Consider the following 22,181-nt stretch of genomic DNA (forward strand, 5'->3'; position numbering starts at 1 on the left):
AACAGGATTCATGGCGGAACTAACGCCAGCCATTCTGCGTTACAGCCAAACCAGCCACCGGAGGACAACTGCATACCATCCACAGACCAAGAGACTGACCGAGCGCCTGAACAAAATCATTGCCGATACGCTCGCCATGTATGTCGATTCCGAACACGAGACGTGGAACGTCATCCTGGCTTATGTCATCTTCGCCTACAACACCGCAGTGCAAGAGACCACCCAGATGACGCCGTTTAGGCTCGTCCATGGCAGGCAGGCCACGACCACGCTAGACGCCACGCTAGACGCCATGCTGTCCAACGTTACCGAAGACGAGAACGTCGATGTCGCCGCCTACCTTGAACGCGCAGAGAAGCTCGAAGACTTGCCCGATTACGGATCAGAGACCAGCAGCGGAGCGATGCCAGACGCTACAACCTACGAAGACGCTACGCGGAATAGAAGCCGGGAGACCAAGTCTAGGTTTGGAAGCCCTTTCGCCACCGTGGATTGAGTGAAACGTTTTTGCGCCGCTATTTCGGCCCGTACAAGATTCCGCGCTGGTCGGGTGAGCTGGATTATGAAGTCCACGCTGACGCAACGACTACATCCCAGCAACGCCGCGTTCGACCAGAAGGTGTCCATGTCGGCCATCTAAAACCCGATTATGCGCGCTAAAGGACACTGTTTTTCTACACTGTGTTTACTTTCGCACGACCCATTTTATTTATTGCTAGACGAATCATTTGTTTTATTGCATCGGGTTGATGCTTTTTTGAGAAGGAAGTGATGCCGCGAATCTTTGCAGTGTTTGTTTCTTCTTCAATTCTGCCGCCACGCCGCTGTATCACTTTACGATTCAAGGCACGACCAGATTTATCTCGACTGATCGCATGCAGGCAGAGCCGATGCTATGTTGTTCCGGAATGTTTTAGTAACTTTGCACGGTTTATCCCAAAAGTTCGCTATCAGCTTTAAATTGAGCACGGACGACAGAGGAGGGCATTGTGTTCAACGACCGGCGAGCACGCTTGTCGCTTTGCCGCCGCCGAGTGATTCAGTGCATCGCGGGCGCAAGTCTGCCCGAATAAAGAGTTTTGCTTATACACCATTTGGCAACCTCTCTGCTCTCCGGACTTCAGTCACCACTTCCTTACAATATGATACACGGGGTTCTGCGGTAGATAATTGCAGTCCCGGGTTGACGTTACGAAAAAAAGATCGAGAAAGAGCGGTAGTTCTTGCGGTGGGGGGTAGACGGCGTTATGGTGACTAATACGCCTTGAGAAGCGATAAGCAGGTGATATGACCGATTCTTCTAAAGATGAATGATAAAACATAGAGTCACAATCGAGAAATTTTTCGTTCGATTTCAAGGCTAAGTAAGTCGGCTCTAGATTTTAAAGCAGACACAGTAGTGTAGTATGAATAATCAGAATGAATAAAGCGGATAGCACGATTTTGTATTCTTTCTAAGGTTAAAGAGAGGTTAGACTGGTGAGGAAGCGATATCGCTGAAGCATATTCTAGTTTAGTACGGACAAAAGTTAGGTATGTTAATGATTTGATTGATTGGGTACGCGCGCTTTCTTTGCAGTGAAGGTGCACTTCGGCGCTGTAGCAGACGGCACGAAGGACTGCCTTCGTGCTCTTCTGCGCCTGCCTCGCTTTGCCGCCGGATACGCGCGCTCTCCGCGCAGCGCGGCCCCGATGTGCTGTGTCTTACAAAGAGGGGACGACCGGGTGCGTATAGGTTTGCGGCTACCGCCATCTATCGCAGTGCAGTGCGTTATGGCTTTCCTGTAGTGAATTTTGATGCTTAAACCTTGTATCGGACAAAGATGATCGACAAATTCTTTTCTATACTGAATTGTCTGTGCCTCGAAGAGATCACTTAAAGAATACAAATTTGCGCTCGAATTAGAATAATTTTTTCGTCATTCTGTCTTTTTTTCGCTCATTGTTATCTCATTGTGTGTGCATGTGTGTTTGAACCTCTTTTGCACGAAAAAAAGAAAGCGATTCGAGTATATTGTGCGCCCGACGCCAAAGTGTCCAGCAGAGAAGTTGCCGTCAGCAAAGACAGCACTATCGTTCGTAACAGCTGGGAAGTTGTTATCTCTGGCGCGTTGACAAGGCATTTTACAGAATATAAGAAGCTTGCCAAATGCACAAAGCCAAATGGATCAGTTAAGGCGCTACAAGACATTTTACAGAATATAAGAAGCTTGCCAAATGCACAAGGCCAAATGGATCAGTTAAGACGCTTCTACGCGGCTGTATCGCGCCGCCGCAGTCAGCGGCAAACCTTTGTCCCGGTCTAAACGTTTGCTTCGCTTTTGGCAGGCTCTGCAAGCCAGGGGACAGTATCAGCCGGAAAGCGGCTCGTATCTTCAACGGCTATCACCTTCGCAACTGCTTCGGGTGACTGATCTGCGCATGCGGCTCTCAAGAAAGCTGCTGTTTCGACATCGCAAGCCATCCTTGCCTTCATTGGCTCTGGACCTGCCAAAGATGTCCCCCTGGCGCCGATCACCGACTATTTAAAGGCCGTCAACTTCGTGGACCGTTGCAGTCAGCGGCAAACCTTTGTCCCGGTGTAAACGTTTGCTTCGCTTTTGGCAGGTGAGTGTAGGTTAAACCTGTTGTAATTCATCACTTTTCGTGTTTTGCCGCTGACTGCACCATGTCTTCTTTGTGTACTTCTTGCTCAAAAGCCATACCGAAAGATGGGAAATTTATGACTTCCTGTGCCTGTGAGGGCGAATTTCACTTGGGGACAAACTGCTCGTCAGTTACTGATAACGCCTACAAGAAAATGAGTACGGTGACACGTGAAACATGGAAGTGTCCTTCATGGAAGGATGATTTGGTGGCGCAACCTGACGTAGCATCCAACCCCGATGGTGGTTCGTTCTCGCAGCAACTGTCTGCTCTGAATGTGAAGCTGGATACTTTGACTACCACTGTATCAGCACTGATGGTGAAAATGGAAGAACTATTGTTGGTCAAGGAAACTAGCGAAAAGGTTGCTTCAGCAGTCGAGGACATACAGTCAGCTATTGACTTCCTTTCGTCACGGTATGACTCTGTGCTTGCTACAGTGACCACTAATCAGGCTGAGCTTGCAGATCTTCGGTCACAAGTTCAATCACTGTCTTCAACAGTAGTTTCCCAGAAAGAAGTGATTGACAGGATGAGTGGAGAGATAAATGATCTCGAACAATACAGCAGACGATGTAACTTCGAGATTCACGGCCTTCCAGTCAAATCTGTTGAAAACTTGCACACTTTCTTAAGTACCTTAGCAGGCAAACTAAACCTTACCGATTTTCAACCAGCAGATATATTGGCAGTCCATCGGCTGCCGTCCAGAGGCGACTATATCCCACCGATCCTAGTACAGACTCAGTCGGTTTCTGTTAAGCAGAAATGGCACGGAGCTCGGAAGGGCCTTCCTGATTTGGTGCAAGACGACCAGTCTCCTCGGCTGTTTTTTAACGATAACCTGTCTCGGGTTAATCGCGAGCTGTTCCGACTAGCAAGGTTTCGGGGCAAACAAAAGGGTTTTGAGTTCGTCTGGACCAAAAATGGGAAGGTCCTTGCAAAGCGGTCCGAAGGCGCACCTCTCATTCGCATCAACAAGTTTTCGGATCTTGAGAAACTAACATAACCATGTCTGATACAGGTTTCGTGAAGTGTTCCGATTTTTCTGAAGTCCGGAATTTTTTCAGTATCAAACAGGCAATTCATTTCAGTTTACTCATGTTAATATTCGCAGTATACGGAAACACTGGGACCATTTTTGTGCGTTAACTCACCCTTTTCACTCAAGTTTTGACGTCGTTGCTCTCACGGAAGTGAACGCTTCGTCAGACGTGTTACTACATTTCTCGCTGCCAGGCTACCAGTTATATTCTTACACTCGTTTACAAAGAATGGGAGGAGGAATCGCAGTTTTTGTTAAGGATTCTTGGTCCGTTTCTGAAATTAGTGTTCCTTTCACTCAAGCAGAAGTAGTTGCGCTCCGCCTAAGTACACCTTGGTTGTCGCTGGTTCTTCTCACAATTTACCGCCCTCCGTGTTGTAACGGTCGAATCTTTTTAGCTGAGCTTGATTTTGCAATATCATCGTTCTCCCGCGAAGAACACGTGTGCATTATCGGTGATATGAATATCGATATTCTACGCCCCACTGTGTCAACGGTCGCAGATTATCTGGACATTTTATCAAAGTGGGGACTAGCGACTACAATCCACAGCCCTACACGTGAGGAATACTTAGCTGGGCAGCTTGTCGCGTCTTGCATCGACCACATCAACGTGCGTTCTCAAAACCTGTCGGTGCGGTCTGCTGTGGTTGAGGTCAAGCTTGCAGACCACTATTTCATTTGCTGCTCGTTAACAGATAGTTCCAGCCATCCTGCATCTACGCACAGCCAGCAAAAGGTATCAGTACTTGATTATAAGCGTCTTGATGAAAGAATAGCCAAGCATGATTGGGATTCTTTTATACACAGTGTGTCCCCTGCGGACTTATATGACAGGTTCGTCGATGTTTTTCGTTGACATAAAGCAGAATCTTCCCGCATGGTGACAGTTAAACAACGAAATTTAGACAATAAGTGGATGTCTTCCGCAATACTGGAAGCCATTAAAGAGAAGGATCTGCTCTGGGCTCGATCAAGACGTGCCCCAAACTGTTCTCAGCTACGACTGCAGTTTAAACGTGAACGAAACCGTGTCAATGCCATGATCCGTCTGGCCAAGCGCAACCACTTTAGGTCTCAGTTTAATGACGCACGTTTTAACAGCAAGAAAACATGGTCATTGGTGAATAGTCTGAAAGGAGGGAGCGCTGCTATCTACAATGATACATATTTCATCTCGCATTTTCATAAAGATGGACAGAGCATTGCGAATGACTTCAACAATTTTTTTTCTCTGGTCTCTGGTGCATCTCGAACCCCTCCTACCGACTGTCCTATGCCTCTCAGTGTGATGGAATCTGCTTTCCTTCCTGATTTTACTGAAAATGATTTAAGGTGTAAATCTCCTGGTCATGACGGCCTCACGATTTCTGAATTGTGCAGAAACTTTGAAGTGATTAAAGGTGTTCTACTAGTTATCCTTAACACTATCATTTCTACTGGTATAATACCTGCTTCAATGAAAACTGCTAAAGTTATACCTTTGTACAAGGGTGGCTCCAGAAACGTTATGAGTAATTACCGACCTATCTCTATTCTACCATGCATTGGCCAAATTTTTGAGAAGCATCTATTACTCACCATGACGAATTTTTTGAATACGCACAGTGTTCTATCACCTTGTCAGTACGGCTTTATAGCAGGAAAAGGAACAACGGTTCTTCTTGAAGAATTCTCTGACGTGCTAAATTCAGCTTTTGATAAGAATCAAGTCGCATGTTCTCTTTTTCTGGACGTAAGCAAGGCTTTTGATAGCCTCTGCCACATTCTTTTGCTTGATAAACTTTCTGCGCTGGGATTTCGAGGTTCGTTTTTAGAACTGCTTACTAACTTCTTACAAGATAGGCGCCAATATGTGTCGATTTCAAGATTCCATAGCGATTTCACGGCAATTACCTCTGGAGTCCCGCAGGGTTCTATATTGAGTCCTTTATTATTCAATCTATACGTTAACGACCTTGCTACCAGTGTGCCACCTTTGCTGTTTCAGTATGCTGATGACACTGTTATTGTTGCATGTGCAAAGAAATACACTGATGCTGTTACAGCACTACAGATAGCAGCTATTAAAGTCATGGACTGGTTTAAGTTTAATCTTAATAATGTTAATACTTCTAAAACAAAACTGATCTGTTTTCATAACCCATTAAAACAAGTTGAATTGACTGACCCTGTTTGTTTGCATACTTCCTCTTGTTTTAATTGCAATTGTGTACCAGTAAAATATGCGCATTCGGTCAAATATCTTGGCCTGATCTTCGACAGCGATCTCTCTTGGAACTCGCACCTTTCTTTTGTTTGCCAAAGGCTTCGTGCTGTATCGTGTGTCCTGTATAACATCAGATATTTTATGCCTTTTTCTGTCCGTAAATGTGTTGCACATGCTCTAGCCTATAGTGTACTTAGGTACGGAATTACTGTTTATGGTCATTGCACGGTTCGCTGGCAACACAGGGTGAATTCGCTTTTGCGTTTGCTTCTAAAGAATATTGCTTACGACCTGTCCATTGGTAATGACATTGATATTTTTAGAAGACTAAAGCTTCCAAGTTTTAACTCTTTATTAACAGAAACTATTGTGCTAAAACACTTCTGGTACAGTCAGTTCACCGTTCCATATGTTCCTGCTCGGGATTTAAGACCAAAATACCGCTATTGCATTCCTCGCTCCTCAACCCGGTACGGAAAGCGCACACGCCATTACTATGTACCTGCCTGTTTCAATAGCTTGCCACCTACTGTACTCCGCATGAAAACTAAATACACCCTGAAAAAAACTGCGCTATGTCTCCGCGCTGCTTCCTGCCCCGTAGTTATTTCATCTATTTACTGTATTAATTTCAAATTACTGTAATCTCTCTTGATGTTGTAATAGTTATATATTTGTTTCACTATGTTTGGTGACCTTTTTCTTTTTTGCAAAGTTCATTGCAACGTCTCTATTTTCCTTTGTTTTGCCAACGTTCGCTGTCTGCCAGGCGCTGCCACTCAAGCCCTTTGAGGCTTTGGTAGGCCTGATTTATGTTGTCTGGCAATTGACATGAATAAAAGATCTATCTATCTATCTATCTATCTATCTATCTATCTATCTATCTATCTATCTATCTATCTATCTATCTATCTATCTATCTATCTATCTATCTATCTATCTATCTATCTATCTATCTATCTATCTATCTATCTATCTATCTATCTATCTATCTATCTATCTATCTATCTATCTATCTATCTATCTATCTATCTATCTATCTATCTATCTATCTATCTATCTATCTATCTATCTATCTATCTATCTATCTATCTATCTATCTATCTATCTATCTATCTATCTATCTATCTATCTATCTATCTATCTATCTATCTATCTATCTATCTATCTATCTATCTATCTATCTATCTATCTATCTATCTATCTATCTATCTATCTATCTATCTATCTATCTATCTATCTATCTATCTATCTATCTATCTATCTATCTATCTATCTATCTATCTATCTATCTATCTATCTATCTATCTATCTATCTATCTATCTATCTATCTATCTATCTATCTATCTATCTATCTATCTATCTATCTATCTATCTATCTATCTATCTATCTATCTATCTATCTATCTATCTATCTATCTATCTATCTATCTATCTATCTATCTATCTATCTATCTATCTATCTATCTATCTATCTATCTATCTATCTATCTATCTATCTATCTATCTATCTATCTATCTATCTATCTATCTATCTATCTATCTATCTATCTATCTATCTATCTATCTATCTATCTATCTATCTATCTATCTATCTATCTATCTATCTATCTATCTATCTATCTATCTATCTATCTATCTATCTATCTATCTATCTATCTATCTATCTATCTATCTATCTATCTATCTATCTATCTATCTATCTATCTATCTATCTATCTATCTATCTATCTATCTATCTATCTATCTATCTATCTATCTATCTATCTATCTATCTATCTATCTATCTATCTATCTATCTATCTATCTATCTATCTATCTATCTATCTATCTATCTATCTATCTATCTATCTATCTATCTATCTATCTATCTATCTATCTATCTATCTATCTATCTATCTATCTATCTATCTATCTATCTATCTATCTATCTATCTATCTATCTATCTATCTATCTATCTATCTATCTATCTATCTATCTATCTATCTATCTATCTATCTATCTATCTATCTATCTATCTATCTATCTATCTATCTATCTATCTATCTATCTATCTATCTATCTATCTATCTATCTATCTATCTATCTATCTATCTATCTATCTATCTATCTATCTATCTATCTATCTATCTATCTATCTATCTATCTATCTATCTATCTATCTATCTATCTATCTATCTATCTATCTATCTATCTATCTATCTATCTATCTATCTATCTATCTATCTATCTATCTATCTATCTATCTATCTATCTATCTATCTATCTATCTATCTATCTATCTATCTATCTATCTATATATCTATCTATCTATCTATCTATCATCTTTAAAACACACACACTATTGAAAGGTGCCTTACCATAGTATTACATGCAGTGGAAGATAGTTGAGTACAGTTCCTTAAATACAATGTTGCTTTTCTGGTCGGCTGTTTCAAACGAAATGGGTTTCGGTGGTCAATTTGTGAACACTCCTTTCTTAAACGAATGCCATGCAAATTTCATCGGAGAGGAGGAAGGCGCCTATAGCATGTGGCACAAGCTTGGATTAAAAATTGAAAATTGTTTTATTTGGTACCTGGACAACGTATAGAAATTCTCACATGTGGTTGCTCAGCCCTCGGTGAACACAGTCAGAAAAATCTTAGCGCTAAGGATACACGACAAGGTGAGACGAGAGACGTTCAAAGGTGCTTGTCTCTTTTTGTCGTGTCGCTGAGATATTTCTAACTTTCGATTACCAACTCGACCACCAACGTGCTTTACATAGGGGACCAGATGTGGATAGCCGTCGGCAGGACCCTTTCTAAAAAACTCCCTTTTATTTCGTTTAGAAATCGCCGGAGGGGTGCCCCTATTAGACTTCCATGTATACAACTACAAAAGATGTTGTAGTGAGTACATTCGTATACGCCGAAGTAATTATTCGAGGGAAAACCCTCACTCAGAGCCCTGATTAATACTGACACCTGACAAAACACCATCTTACCTCGGATACAGTCTCCATTGCTGCTCGACCAGTCCAATCACAGTGAAACTCGAAAAGCAAAGCGAGCCGCAGGCGACGCCGTCTGCAGGGCAGCCGCGTGCTAGCGACGCCGAAAGGGCAGCGCCTTCAGACAGCGCACTTGGAATGTCGTGCACCCTCTGCAGCTGCTGCGTCCGTTTCGTCAGTCGCGAGCCTGGCTGAAGGATGTGCGCGGCTCGTTGATATGCGGCGCTGACCTTTCCGCAGAGCAGCAGAAACAGAGCTGTTAACTGGCTACCAGTTAAAGGACAACGAGGAAACAGATCTGCAAACTCTCCTCCCTGGAAAGAACACTGGCTTTCTTCCATGGATGGAGCATTGCATTGACTACATTTCTTTCGTGATTTCCTAATTAGTTTATGTTTACTGTTCATGTGCCAACGTTTAGTACAGTTAACGTTGTTATTCCTGGAGTCCTCAATCCTACAGATCCCTCGTTGTAACATTGAGCAATGATCTAACCTAGAACGATCATAAAAGTCATATTGTCTGCTGACAGAAGTCGTGGATTACCTCAAACATCATCTACGCCACGTTCCACAAAGCCTAAAATTGCATGCATACAAATTACTTCTCCGCCATAAGGTGGAATTTCCCCTGGAAACTGGTAAAGTATATCTAACAAATTGCTTAGAATATGTACAAAACATATCTGCCCCTGCTGTTGATACAACGTAAACATATCATCATTAAAAGCAAAATCTGACTCAATAACCCTGGCTTGTCGCCGTCGAATCACGAGTATGTGTTTATTTCATAAGTTTTATTATATCTCCCTTCATCTGGCTCCCTGCATGTGTCCTCCAGCACGCTCCCGCATCGGTCATCCCCTTCATGTTGCCAGGCCGCGTGCGCGCACTTCTACATTTGCCACATCATTCTTTCCCCGATCAGCCTCGGACTGGAACGGCCTTCCTCACGACATCGTCGCAATCACTCTCCCGTCAACATTTTTGGAGTGCATGGCCCCCACATTAGACAGCTGATATATGCGTATTTGACGTGTTCTTTTTTCTCGAACTGCTCCACTACATGCAACCCACCCCTAATATAGTACCCCTGATCCTGGGGGAATTTAAGGCAATGAAGTGTAGCGAAGTGAAACTCCAGGCTTTAACACTGTACTCCGTCCCCGGCGCTAATTTATTACCCGAGGACTGCTGATCAACGGTAACGGGCAGTGCTCCGGTTTACGAGGCTGGTGCTCAGTTGGTGAGCGAGAACTAATTACCACACCCCCCCCCCAAAAAAAAAAAAGGTGACGAGGATACACTAGCTAGGTGCCCTATGTGTTTCGAAAGGTGGCTGTAATGTGACAACTGTAAACTAAGGGCTCGGTCGACTCCTCGTTTGAGAACTTTCGGTAGCAGGGCTTTATGTCTCAAAGTGACTCACGCAGTAAGATGGCGTAGTGGAGGGCTGCGGACAATTTCGATAACCCAGAGATTTTAGCGTGTACTGACATCGCGCAAAACACGGGCCTTTAGCATGTGCCCTCTATCAAAACGCGACCGTCGAATCCGGGATTGAAACTGGGTCTTTCAGGTCAGTAGTCAAGCACCAACAACTAAGCCCCCGGGGTGGCTTCGCTTGAGAAGTAGTGTTGCCAACCCTGTAATCGTATAATTTTTGCAGACGACTGAGATTGGACCGTTGATCACACCGAGCGAAGAAGAGGAGGTCAGAAGCGCAAGTTAAACAGGCAAAGGAAGACAGATCCTTATCATCATCATCATCACCCACTGGAGAGCAAGGGCCTCTCCCTTATCTCTCCAATTAATCCTTTCTCTTGCCAGCTGCTGCCACCATATCCCCGCAAACTTCTTAACCCTTTCCGCCCACTTAACGTTTTTCCGCCAACTGCTATACGCTTGCCTTCCTTCAGAATTCAGTTTTTTACGCTTAAGAACCATCGGATACCTTACTTTCGCATCACATGAACGGCCAAGCCCATTTCTGCCTCTTGTTTTCGAGTAGGATATCATTAGCTCGCGCTTGTTCCCTGTACCATTCTGCCGTCTTCCTGTCACTTAACGTTATAGCTATTTTATTTTCTATACCTCGCTGCATTGTCCTTAAGTTGAACCCTGTTCGTTAGCCTCCATGTTAGCCTCCAGGGATATTGGTAGACTGCCAGTTTTGATCTGAGACAACCTACCAAATGCTCTTTACCCCATTCTTACTCTTCTATTTATTTCTTTTATTGGGACAGTGTGCCGGCTGGCATAAATTATTTATTAATTTAGGTGCACGCAGGACTGTCGAAAAAAGTCCAGTATCATCCGGTGGTGCAGCCCAAGAATATAAACTTCTCCATCTGGTGGATGGCCTCGGGATGGTCCGCATCGGTGCAGGTGTTTCTGCCGGATAGCACACAAAGAGGGGTAGTTCTAAAACATGTGCTCTGTGTCCGCCTCGCAGACAGAAGCGGTACAGATTCAAGAGGCAGGAGCCACTGAAAAGGGCATCGTACCGTTCCGGCCACGACCAGGTTATCGCTGGGGTGAGGGTGACACGGAGGCATAACCTTCGAAACGAGACTTCTTCCCAGAGTGCAAGGCCGCCAGGGAAGGCGGTGCCACACAGTGGAAGTGTGCTGTCGTGGCGCGCCGAAGCTTTTATTTTCCCAGAAGGAGTATTGTCTCCGGAGAGGTTGGGGGCCGCTTGGAGGGGACGTAGAGGAGCTGATTCATGACTTGCCTCATCCACCGAAGCTTGTGTGGGGTAAGCATCTCGACGAATCCATGGTACACGTGCCGTGGAGTTGAATTTTCCAATAATGTCCTGAACTAGCTGTGCCAATTAGTCAGTATTCCAAAACGCGCCGCAGACTACAGACGGCGCCCTAGGAGTCTGCGACAATGCAAGGTGGCTTCTAGATGGCGACCGTGGAAAGAGAATGCTTAATGCGTCCCGAATGGCCAACAGCTCGGTCTATGTCGATGGCCCGGCAGGCGAGCAAGCGTATGAGCATGCTGCAATTTGTTATATAAATGCACGAGAAGAGACAGCCGTGGTCACGTGATCTTCATTCACACTAGCCTGGACGTACGACACGTGTCGCAGTAGTGACATATCAACGGTATAAACGAGGTGTTATCCGTCCCCACACTCGAGTCACTCATCTGGCCAACGGATCTTGAGTGTATGCAAGTCATAGGCAGATTGTCTTTAACTTTCTGGTAAAGCCACTGTGGTCGTGACATGCAGAAGACGACAGGCACACAGAGCCATCTTCCATATGCTTTGTGAGAGCTATGGCTTCAGGGATATTGCGGCATTCTGTGCATCGTGCAGCTACGCTGGTTAATTAGTTCGTCAAACTTGTTTATTTGCGCCTATTGGAGGCCCGTAATTATACGCATTGCTGCTCGATTGATCGATTCCAAGTAATTCTACTGCGCGCGTGTAAGGTGCTGGAATTGGGCTTGGTAAATCAATCTTGGCGGTAGCGCAGAACATATAAGGAGGCGGGAGATGGTGGGTGTTACACGACCTGACTCTATGAAATACGGCGGATGAGATGCAGCATTTGGGGATACTTTCTGGCGTGCTGTGCGAAAAAAGGGGCTTGCAGAGCCGGAATCATGCAGGTCAAGGCCGAGAACTCGGAGTGAGGTGGCGACTGGAATTCTATCATTTTTTTTGTTAGCAAAATCTGATAGTTCGGAATTTCATGGCTTTGTTGCCGCTTGTCCGGGCGCGAAAGATGCATTTATTTCCAAGAAATTTGGATTAGAAGTTGAGAAAGTTTTTCCCGCCGCTCTGATTCAAACTCGAGAACTCTTATGACGACACGGAGAACTCTTATGACGTCATAGAACGGAGTGACGTGTTACGTGACGTAAACGCAGAGTCCGTGATTTCTGACGGCTAGCGGTGCGGTGCGCAACCTTCCTTTGCCAGCCTCAGAGATTCATGACGTCCATGAAGTAAGGAAAATTCCTCCAAGGTGGCGTCTCTTGTCCTACGAAGTCATCACGCTTGTACTTGCGAGATTGGCCTGTGGCGGCGACACCTGTATTTTGGTTCTTGCTATTTTCTACATTACAAGAGCTTTGATTTCAGTAAGAGTGGCGTTTTTGTGATCAGGAGCTGCTATTCTATCGATACAAGCCAACTTCAATTTCTCCTCAGTGTCCCTTTAAACGCACGGCGGCCACGTGCGGTCATGATAGGAAGTAGAGCCGTCTTTTGGGGCGATAACGTAAGTCCTACAAAAGAACACCACTGATCTGTAATTGTCAATGCGAGTGGTTTGAGTTTGGAGAGATGAATGGAAAGACCAGTTTGTAATGCCATCCGCTTAAATGAGTGCGTGTAGGTCAGCGATATCGCCCAAGCGCCATACCAAGGGTAGCAGACAAATATTGAAAAGTAGTGCAACCGCACTGACCCTTGTGGTACAGCACTGTGTAGCCGAAAGGATCCCACATTTTCTTTGTTGATGCAGACGGCGAATTCTCGAGAGGTAATAAAGGTGTGAAGAAAGGTGCAGATATCTGCGGGTAAGTGGGTCCAGTGTAGCACCTCAATAATGGAAGCATGACTGATATGTCATGCTATATATATATATATATATATATATATATATATATATATATATATATATATATATATATATATATATATATATATATATATATATATATATATAGGCCCTGTGCACACCCATGCCGAGAACTGTCCAGATACGGGACGATCAGCCAGCGATCAGAATCATAGATGATAACTTTATGTTCTAGGCCATCCACTGCACCAAAGTGCGAGCGAAAGTATAGCTACCAGTGCAGACAGTTCGCCAACAATTTCCAAAGAGTAGAAATGAGAGAAATTGGATGATGATTGCATGTGCTGTAGAATGTTGTCATCTGGAGTATTCGGAATCCGGACACGCAGTCACTACCTGCCTTAACTAAACGTTTTTTTACACCTTTGAACACCACACTGCCACTTGTAAACTTCTGCACCTTTCCCAGACTGTCCAACAGTACTTTGGTTTTCTGCATATAAATTTATAGGCCAACCGTTCCCCTGTGTCTAACTCATTGATGAAGGTTTTCAGTTCGTCTCCCAAATGTCTTAGCAAGATAATGTCATTAGCAAATCGCATATTGCTAAAATGTTCTCGATTAACTCTTATTCCCAGCTATTCCCCAGTCAGGCCTCTGAATACCTTCTGTAAGCAGGCAGTGAATAGCATTGGCGAGATCGTGTTTCCCTCGCTGACACCCTTCCTCATTGGAATTTCATTTCTGATTTTATGGAAGCCTATGGTAGCGGTTCAGTCTTTATAGGTATCTTCCAGTATTTTCATATAAGACTCCTCTACACCCTGATTTCGCAATGCCTGCATGACTGCGGATGTTTCTAGTGAGTCCAATGCTTTCACGTAACGAGTGAACGCTCTATATATGGTTTGTTACATTTCGCGCTTTTTTATTACCTTATTGCCAGTGTGAATATGGTCTATTGTCGAGTATTCTTTTCTAAAGCCTGCCTCATTATTTAGTTGATGCTTCACTATATATGCTATTACCTTAGTAAGTACCATGTAGGTAAGGGGCAGTAAGTTAATTGGTGTGCAATTTTTCGAGTCCTTTATTTCTCCTTTCTTAAGGAACAAGATGATGTTAGCGTTCTTCAAGCTTCTGATGTGCTCGAAGTCAAAAGACATTGCGTATGTAATGTGGCTGGTTTTTCTAGCACGATATCCCTTCCGTCCACCAAGAGATCTGCTGTTGCCTGATACTCACCAGCTGCTTTCCCCCCTTTTGCATTGCATTGCGCGTAAGGTTTTTTTAGGAGCGTTAGCTCTTGCTCATCATTTTTCGAGATTTCATGAGGCCTCCTACGACCCTGAGATCAAAGCGCCATCTGTGGCTGCAAGTAGAGAACAGCGCATCTCGCACTGAGACTTGTAGCGCCATCTACAGCAGCATTGTAGAAACGACCACCTGCCGTGTACGAATGATGACGTCACCGTACAATATGGTGAACAGAGGTGGCACTACGTGAGTATGACGTCAGGGGACGAAGTCGCGGCACAGCTTTGGTTTGTCGAATCCAAAATGGCGACTATTAAAATTGGCTGTGCCCTCGTATCTTTGATGAGATTAGATGGGATGAGAGCGCACAACTTTTGTCAACCGTCTTAATTTATACATTGTTGATTTTATATGTACAAATCAGCGTTGTTTTCTTTCTTGTAATCATCATTTGCGTGCATTTTGAGGCGTTTGTGTTAATATGGCAGTACTGACACCAATTACCGATTGCATTAAGGTAATCATGTATAGCAGTCTGATCATGGAGTGATTGAACGTTGTGGTACACAATGTAATTACCAGCGAAGAGCCGGCATCGTACTGGGGAATAAAAGGTCAAATCATTTAGATAAATCAAAAAGAGAAGAGATCCAAGTACTGAACCTTGCGGTACTCTAGAAAGTACGGAAGCAGATGAGGAAGTCGAGTTTCTTATGCGCACATATTGTGTTCGATTAGCTAAATAAGAGTCAAGCCAGCGAAGAATTTGTTAATTTTTAGGGTACATTTTGCTTCAGTTTTTGACTTTTGCGACAAACATGGTTAAATGCTCTCTGAAAATCGACAAAAGCACATCTATTTGCTTGCCGCGTTCCAGCGCTGCCATGATTTTATTGGTTACATGTAGAAGCTGCGTAACTGTAGGTAGGCCACGCCGAAACCCATGCTGTCTTTCGGAAAAGAAACTATTGTTTCCAGAAAGCTGGTCGAGTGCTTAAGAATGGAAAGAAGGGAAACGGGTCTTTAATTAGTAATGCTGAGTTTATCTCCGGACTTATAATTGTGGATTACAGGCGCGAAAACAGACAGACCACAAGGTAGATAAACGGGACGGAGCGCCACTCACAACTGATTTATTCAAAGGCACGACAAACATATATATACCAGCTGACACGCAAGGAATACTATCATGTTCCAATCTGATATGACAGCGAACGCGTGAAAAAATCGTTCTCTGCCCTATACAACGATATAGACGTGTCGCTGACACACATGCTTCTTTTCTTAGCAATAAAGAATACTTCGATTAATTCCCTGGCTTTTGTGTCTTTACTTCTTGATAAAATTCGCACACCAGAAAAACATGGCTCACAAGAGCGTGACGGGCAAGACCTTATATGCTTAGGCAAATTTGGCCCTTCCTTATTTTGCTCCGCATTTCTTTCATGTTCCCTGATTCGCTCATTAACGCAGCGTCCAGTTTGCCCTATATAGAAGCGGCCACACGAGAGGGGGATTTCATAAACCACACCTTCGGTGCACTTCATGAACGATCGCCCATGTTTGGTGCCACACCCTCTCTCATCATTTCGTTCTCTTTCAATGCGAGAACAAAGGCTTCCGAGCTTTTTTGGGGCTGAAAAGACAAGCGGCACACCATGCCTGCTCGCAACCTTTTTCAAATTGTGGGATAACTTGTGCACATAGGGCACCACCACAGGTCGCACCACCTCTTCTCGAGGGACATCTTGGCCAGCTCTCACAGCCTTTCTTTTTATTTTCTGTAGTAGGCTTTCTGCGACCGCCGTTACGAGCGAATCCGCTATTAGAAAACCATGCTCTCACAAGATGCAACTAAGTTTCCAAAACCAATTGGCTAGGCTGTCTTCAGCCGGGTTCCCTGGTTCGCTCGTAACGGCGGTCGCAGAAAGCCTACTACAGAAAATAAAAAGAAAGGCTGTGAGAGCTGGCCAAGATGTCCCTCGAGAAGAGGTGGTGCGACCTGTGGTGGTGCCCTATGTGCACAAGTTATCCCACAATTTGAAAAAGGTTGCGAGCAGGCATGGTGTGCCGCTTGTCTTTTCAGCCCCAAAAAAGCTCGGAAGCCTTTGTTCTCGCATTGAAAGAGAACGAAATGATGAGACAGGGTGTGGCACCAAACATGGAGTTCATGAAGTGCACCGAAGGTGTGGTCTATGAAATCCCCCTCTCGTGCGGCCGCTCCTTTATAGGGCAAACTGGACGCTGCGTTAATGAGCGAATCAGGGAACATGAAAGAAATGTGGAGCAAAATAAGGAAGGGCCAAATTTGCCTAAGCATATAAGGTCTTGCCCGTCACGCTCTTGTGAGCCATGTTTTTCTGGTGTGCGAATTTTATCAAGAAGTAAAGACACAAAAGCCAGGGAATTAATTGAAGCATTCTTTATTGCTAAGAAAAGAAGCATGTGTGTCAGCGACACGTCCATATCGTTGTATAGGGCAGAGAACGATTTTTTCACGCGTTCGCTGTCATATCAGATTGGAACATGATAGTATTCTTTGCGTGTCAGCTGGTATATATATGTTTGTCGTGCCTTTGAATAAATCAGTTGTGAGTGGCGCTCCGTCCCGTTTATCTACCTTGTGGTCTGTCTGTTTTCGCGCCTGTAATCCAAAAGATGTACCAACTTGCCCAGCAAGACGTTCTTTTAAGTTATAATTGTGAATTACCTTACTGCTTTCCATTCGCTAGGAAGGACACCTTACTTTAGACTTTCGGTAAATATTATAAACAGATAGTTTGCGCAACACTCCGCCTATATTAAAGGAAAATTATTTGGTATGTCATCGGGACCAGCAGATTTCTTTAGGTCTATGTTGAACACGGATGAAAAAATACCTTCATCGGAAATAAAAAGGCTCGTCAGTTCGCAGCCAGAACCTGAAAATTCTAGACTATCGTCGTCAGCACCACGCAGAAATACCGATGCAAATTACTCGTTGAATGCTTCCGCAATATTCTCGTTATCAATGGTATTGTATCATTCCATTTAACTTTGATGACCGGGTCTTTTTTTCCATTATGTTCCTCCAAAAGTTTCTTGGGGTGCTGGAAAAAAATTGTGTAGCTGAACATTGAAGAAATGTGACTTTGAGTCTTTCATTAAGAGCGTTAGCTCTTACTCATCACGTTTCGAGATATCGTGGGGTCTGCTACCACATTGAGATCACAGCGCCATCGGTGGCAGCAACTACCTATCACGTTCGAGGTTTCGTGGGGTCTGCTACCACCCTGAGAGTGCCATCTGTGGCAGCAACTGGAAAACAGCACATCTCGCATTGACACTTGTAGCGCCATCTACAATAGCATTGTAGAAACAACCACCTGTCACGTGCCAATGATGACGTCACATACCAATATGGTGGAAAGAGGTGGAACTATGTGAGTATAACATCAAGAGACGAAATGGTGGCATAGTTTTTCCTTTATTTCTTTTTCTCAGACAGTGTCTAAGAGGAGGCCAAGGCTAAAGGCTAAGAGCCTGACGAGGCCTTGGCCCCTTGTACATGCGGTTGCATCCATGAACAAATCTCGCCGATATACTTGGGTCAGTACAACAATTGTAATAAAAAAATACAAGTTTTCACAAGGCAGAAAAAAATGTACCACCCTGTACATCAGCCCAAAACAATTCAATCATGCAGTACAAAACAAGATTTCTGGTTACCCTCCCAAGTCGGCACAAAAGGCAACAATACGCATCAAATGCGAAACCCGCAATAAAACGTCAGAACCATATACACCACCAAAGGGAAAAAAAGAGAATCAAAATAATGTGGTCTTAGAAACAATGTAAAGCGCAATACACGAACAGTGGCAATACAAGTTTCATGTACACACCCTGAAACATCTAGAATATGGTTATTCAACCGTTAAAGCAAGTCATTGAGCCGTGTATGAAATTCCGGAGTTAACCAAGATGCTTCTACATTCGCTTTTAAAAATAGCAAAGGATTTGTTGAAATTGACGTCTATTTCAGAGCGGTTCATCAGTTTAGTGGACTGAAAAGTTATCGTTTGCCTACCATGATTGGTTCGTATCTTTGGCGCTCTCCTTTTAAGATCGCGGATCGGGTATGTTCTCATATGTTCTACCGGAGGTACATGCAGTTTATTTCGGTGTATTCGTTGCAGTAGTTTGAAGTAATAGATCTGGTTTGCTTTAAGCATACTGTATTTAATGAATTCGATAATTACGGAGTGCGCAGTAGAAGTAGGCGGTAGGACAGTTCGAAAAGATACCGGGAAGCTATCTCAGGTGACGAAAGATCTGATTAAGAAGCGCCAAAACATGAGGGCATCTAACCCTACCGATAGAATAGAACTAACGGAGCTATCAAAGTTAATAAATAAGCGCAAGGTAGCCGACATGAGGAAGTTTAATATGGAGAGAATAGAGCATGCTGTAAAGAACGGAGGTAGCCTAAAAACAGTGAAGAGGAAACTAGGCATAGGTAAAAACCAGATGTATGCATTAAGAGACAAGCAGGGCAATGTCATTAGCAATATGGATAAGATAGTTAACGTAGCCGAAGAGTTCTACACAGACCTGTACAGTAGCCAATGTAATCAGAGCGTTAATGAGAAAGACAGCAGTGTACAGCAATGCGTCATCCCGCCAGTAACGAAAGATGAAGTAAAAAAAGCCTTAGAAACAATGAAAAGGGGAAAAGCAGCTGGGGAGGATCAGGTAACAGCAGATCGGTTGGAAGGATGGAGGGGACATTGTGCTAGAAAAACTAGCCACCCTGTATACGCAATGCCTTATGACCTCGACCGTACCAGAAGCTTGGAAGAATGCAAACATTATCTTAATTCATAAGAAGGGAGACGCCAAGGACTTGAAAAGTTACAGGCCAATTAGCTTACTATCCGTTGCCTACAAAGTATTTACTAAGGTAATCGCTAATAGAGTCAGGACAACGTTAGACTTTAATCAACCAAATGATCAGGCAGGCTTTCGTAAAGGATATTCCACGATAGATCATATTCACACTATCAATTAGGTGATAGAGAAATGCGCAGAATATAACCAACCTCTAAATATAGCTTTCATTGATTACGAGAAAGCATTCGACTCAGTGGAAACCTCAGCAGTCATACAGGCATTGTGTAATCAGGGGGTAGAAGAGCCTTATGTCAAAATACTGGAAGATATATATAGCAAATGCACAGCTACTATAGTCCTCCATAAAGTCAGCAATAAAATTCCAATAAGGAAGGGCGTCAGGCAAGGAGACACGATCTCGCCAATGCTGTTCACCGCATGTTTGCAGGATGTATTTCGAGGCCTGAATTGGGAACAGTTGGGAATAAGAATAAATGGAGAATACCTAAATAATCTGCAATTTGCTGATGACATTGCCTTGCTGAGTCACTCAGGAGGTGAACTGCAAATCATGATCAACGAGTTAGAGAGGCAGAGCAGATCGATCGGTCTAAAAATTAACATGCAGAAAACCAAGGTAATGTCCAACAGCCTAGCAAGGGAACAACAGTTCACAATTGGCAGCGAGAGCCTAGAAATTGTGACGGAATACGTCTACTTAGGGCAGGTAGTGACAGCTGATCCGGATCATGAGAGGGAGATAACTAGAAGGATAAGAATGGGGTGGAGCGCATATGGCAAATTCTCGCAGATCATGAGTGGCAGTTTACCAATTTCCCTCAAGAGGAAAGCGTACAACAGCATAATGTTACCGGTACTCACCTACGGGGCAGAAACGTGGAGGCTAACGAAAAGAGTTCAGCTTAAGTTAAGGACAACGCAGCGAGCCATGGAAAGAAAAATAATAGGTGTAACGTTAAGAGATCTGAAGCGGGCAGAGTGGGTGAGGGAACAAACACGGGTTTATGACATCCTAGTCGAAATCAAGAGAAAGAAATGGGCTTGGGCAGAGCATGTAATGCGAAGGCAAGATAACTGCTGGCCCTTAAGGGTAACGGAGTGGATTCCAAGAGAAAGTAAGCGTAGCAGGGGGCGGCAGAAGGTGAGGTGGGCGGATGAGATTAAGAAGTTTGCAGGCAAAGGGTGGATGCAGCTGGCAAAGGATAGGGTTAATTGGAGAGACATGGGAGAGGCCTTTGCCCTGCAGTGGGTGTAGTAAGTATGATGATGATGATGATGATGATGATGATAGAAACCGGATTTTTCTTTTTAAAGTCCGAATTCAGTCTATTCCTGAACTTATTTATACTCAGCAAGCCGAGTAGGATCACGATTCTTTATGAAAGCATGGTACATTTTATCCCTTTCTTTTATTCTTTTATATTGATATTTTGTTACCGAATGTGTTCTCATTTTTCTTTTTATTGTCTTACTTTCTCGCGAGTAAAAGCTGCGTTATAGCACGGAAAATACAGAAGAAGAATCTTTTTATACGCTGATTTTGTTTTGGTGTCTTTAAACATGGGGTCCCTGTCTGCTTGCCCTAGAAGGGATCGGAAATCTTCCAAGGTGTTTTCGTTCATTGTACGAACCAGTAACCTGTTACGCTTCCTTTTGCCATAGTTTTTCTCCACGACAGAGACCAGGCAAAAGATTGGCATGTGGTCGCTGATACTGCTTGTTATCAGCCCAGCAGACAGATTCTCGACTTCAATGTTCGTGACGCAGACATCAATACACGTGACTGTATTTGAAGTAATCCTGGTTGGTAGCGTTATCATTTTTTTGCAAGGATGCTCATGAACAATATACAGAAATTCCTTTGCGCATGGTCCATCAGATAGTGTGTCAATGTTCACATCGCCGAGAATAACAAAAGAGGAAGCTAGATTTCCAAGCGATTCCAGGGCGTTTTCTAAAAAAATTATAAATTCGGCTACAATGCCGGATGGCGGCCTGTACAGTGCACCGATCACCACATTGGATATCTTAACAAAAAGGATTTCGATATTTGCGTTCATCTTAGTTAGATGATAAAAAATTGCATATGGATAATAATTTTTTGAAGTATATGGCTATGCCGCCGCCTCTCCTATTTTCTCTACTAAGGGTTACGCTCTTATAACCCTGAATGTGTGGCAGCACATCGGCGTTCGTCAGCCATGTCTCAGTAAAGACTATTATGTCAAATTTTACCGTATGTGAGCAGACAAAAATTTCTAAACCATCTATCTTGTTTTTAACACTTCTCATATTCAGATGAATCGTAGCAAGCAGTCCATTCCTATTTGTGTACGTTTTGTTGAATGTAGGGCTGTCATAATAGGTCCCTGCCTGTCCAGGCCCTGACGTATTGCGGCGTAGGCGCAGCTCTGGTGCCGGGTTGAGGCGCAGCCGTTGATGATACAGCCGTTTATCTTGCAGGCTTCACACGCGCGCTTGTCTGTCAAAGCCGGTACCGCAACAGCAGTAGAAGCAAAAAGCCTTTAGCAGCAGTTCTTCGGAGCTTCGCCGCTACTGCCAAGTCATTCGTTTTCTTGCTTTCAAAATGGCG

General features: G+C 43.5%; 1 protein-coding gene across 2 annotated transcripts in view; it reads right to left on the bottom strand.

Annotated features, from left to right (window-relative positions):
• Nucleotides 1–9,023, bottom strand: part of LOC144116082 (multidrug resistance-associated protein 1-like) — a 207,216-nt gene extending 198,193 nt beyond the window's left edge. The window contains exon 1 of one of the 2 annotated variants that reach the window (XM_077650741.1): nucleotides 8,892–9,023. Coding sequence is in view for 1 of the 2 variants with exons in the window: in XM_077650740.1 (XP_077506866.1) it covers nucleotides 8,892–8,909 (18 nt within the window). In the remaining variant the exon portion in view is untranslated. The remainder of the gene's footprint in view (nucleotides 1–8,891) is intronic. The other variant, XM_077650740.1, reaches the window with a different exon arrangement.
• Nucleotides 9,024–22,181: the final 13,158 nt, after the last annotated feature.

This window comes from Amblyomma americanum, chromosome 1, assembly GCF_052857255.1.
Source record: "Amblyomma americanum isolate KBUSLIRL-KWMA chromosome 1, ASM5285725v1, whole genome shotgun sequence".
In the NCBI taxonomy this organism is placed as follows: Eukaryota; Metazoa; Arthropoda; class Arachnida; order Ixodida; family Ixodidae; genus Amblyomma; species Amblyomma americanum.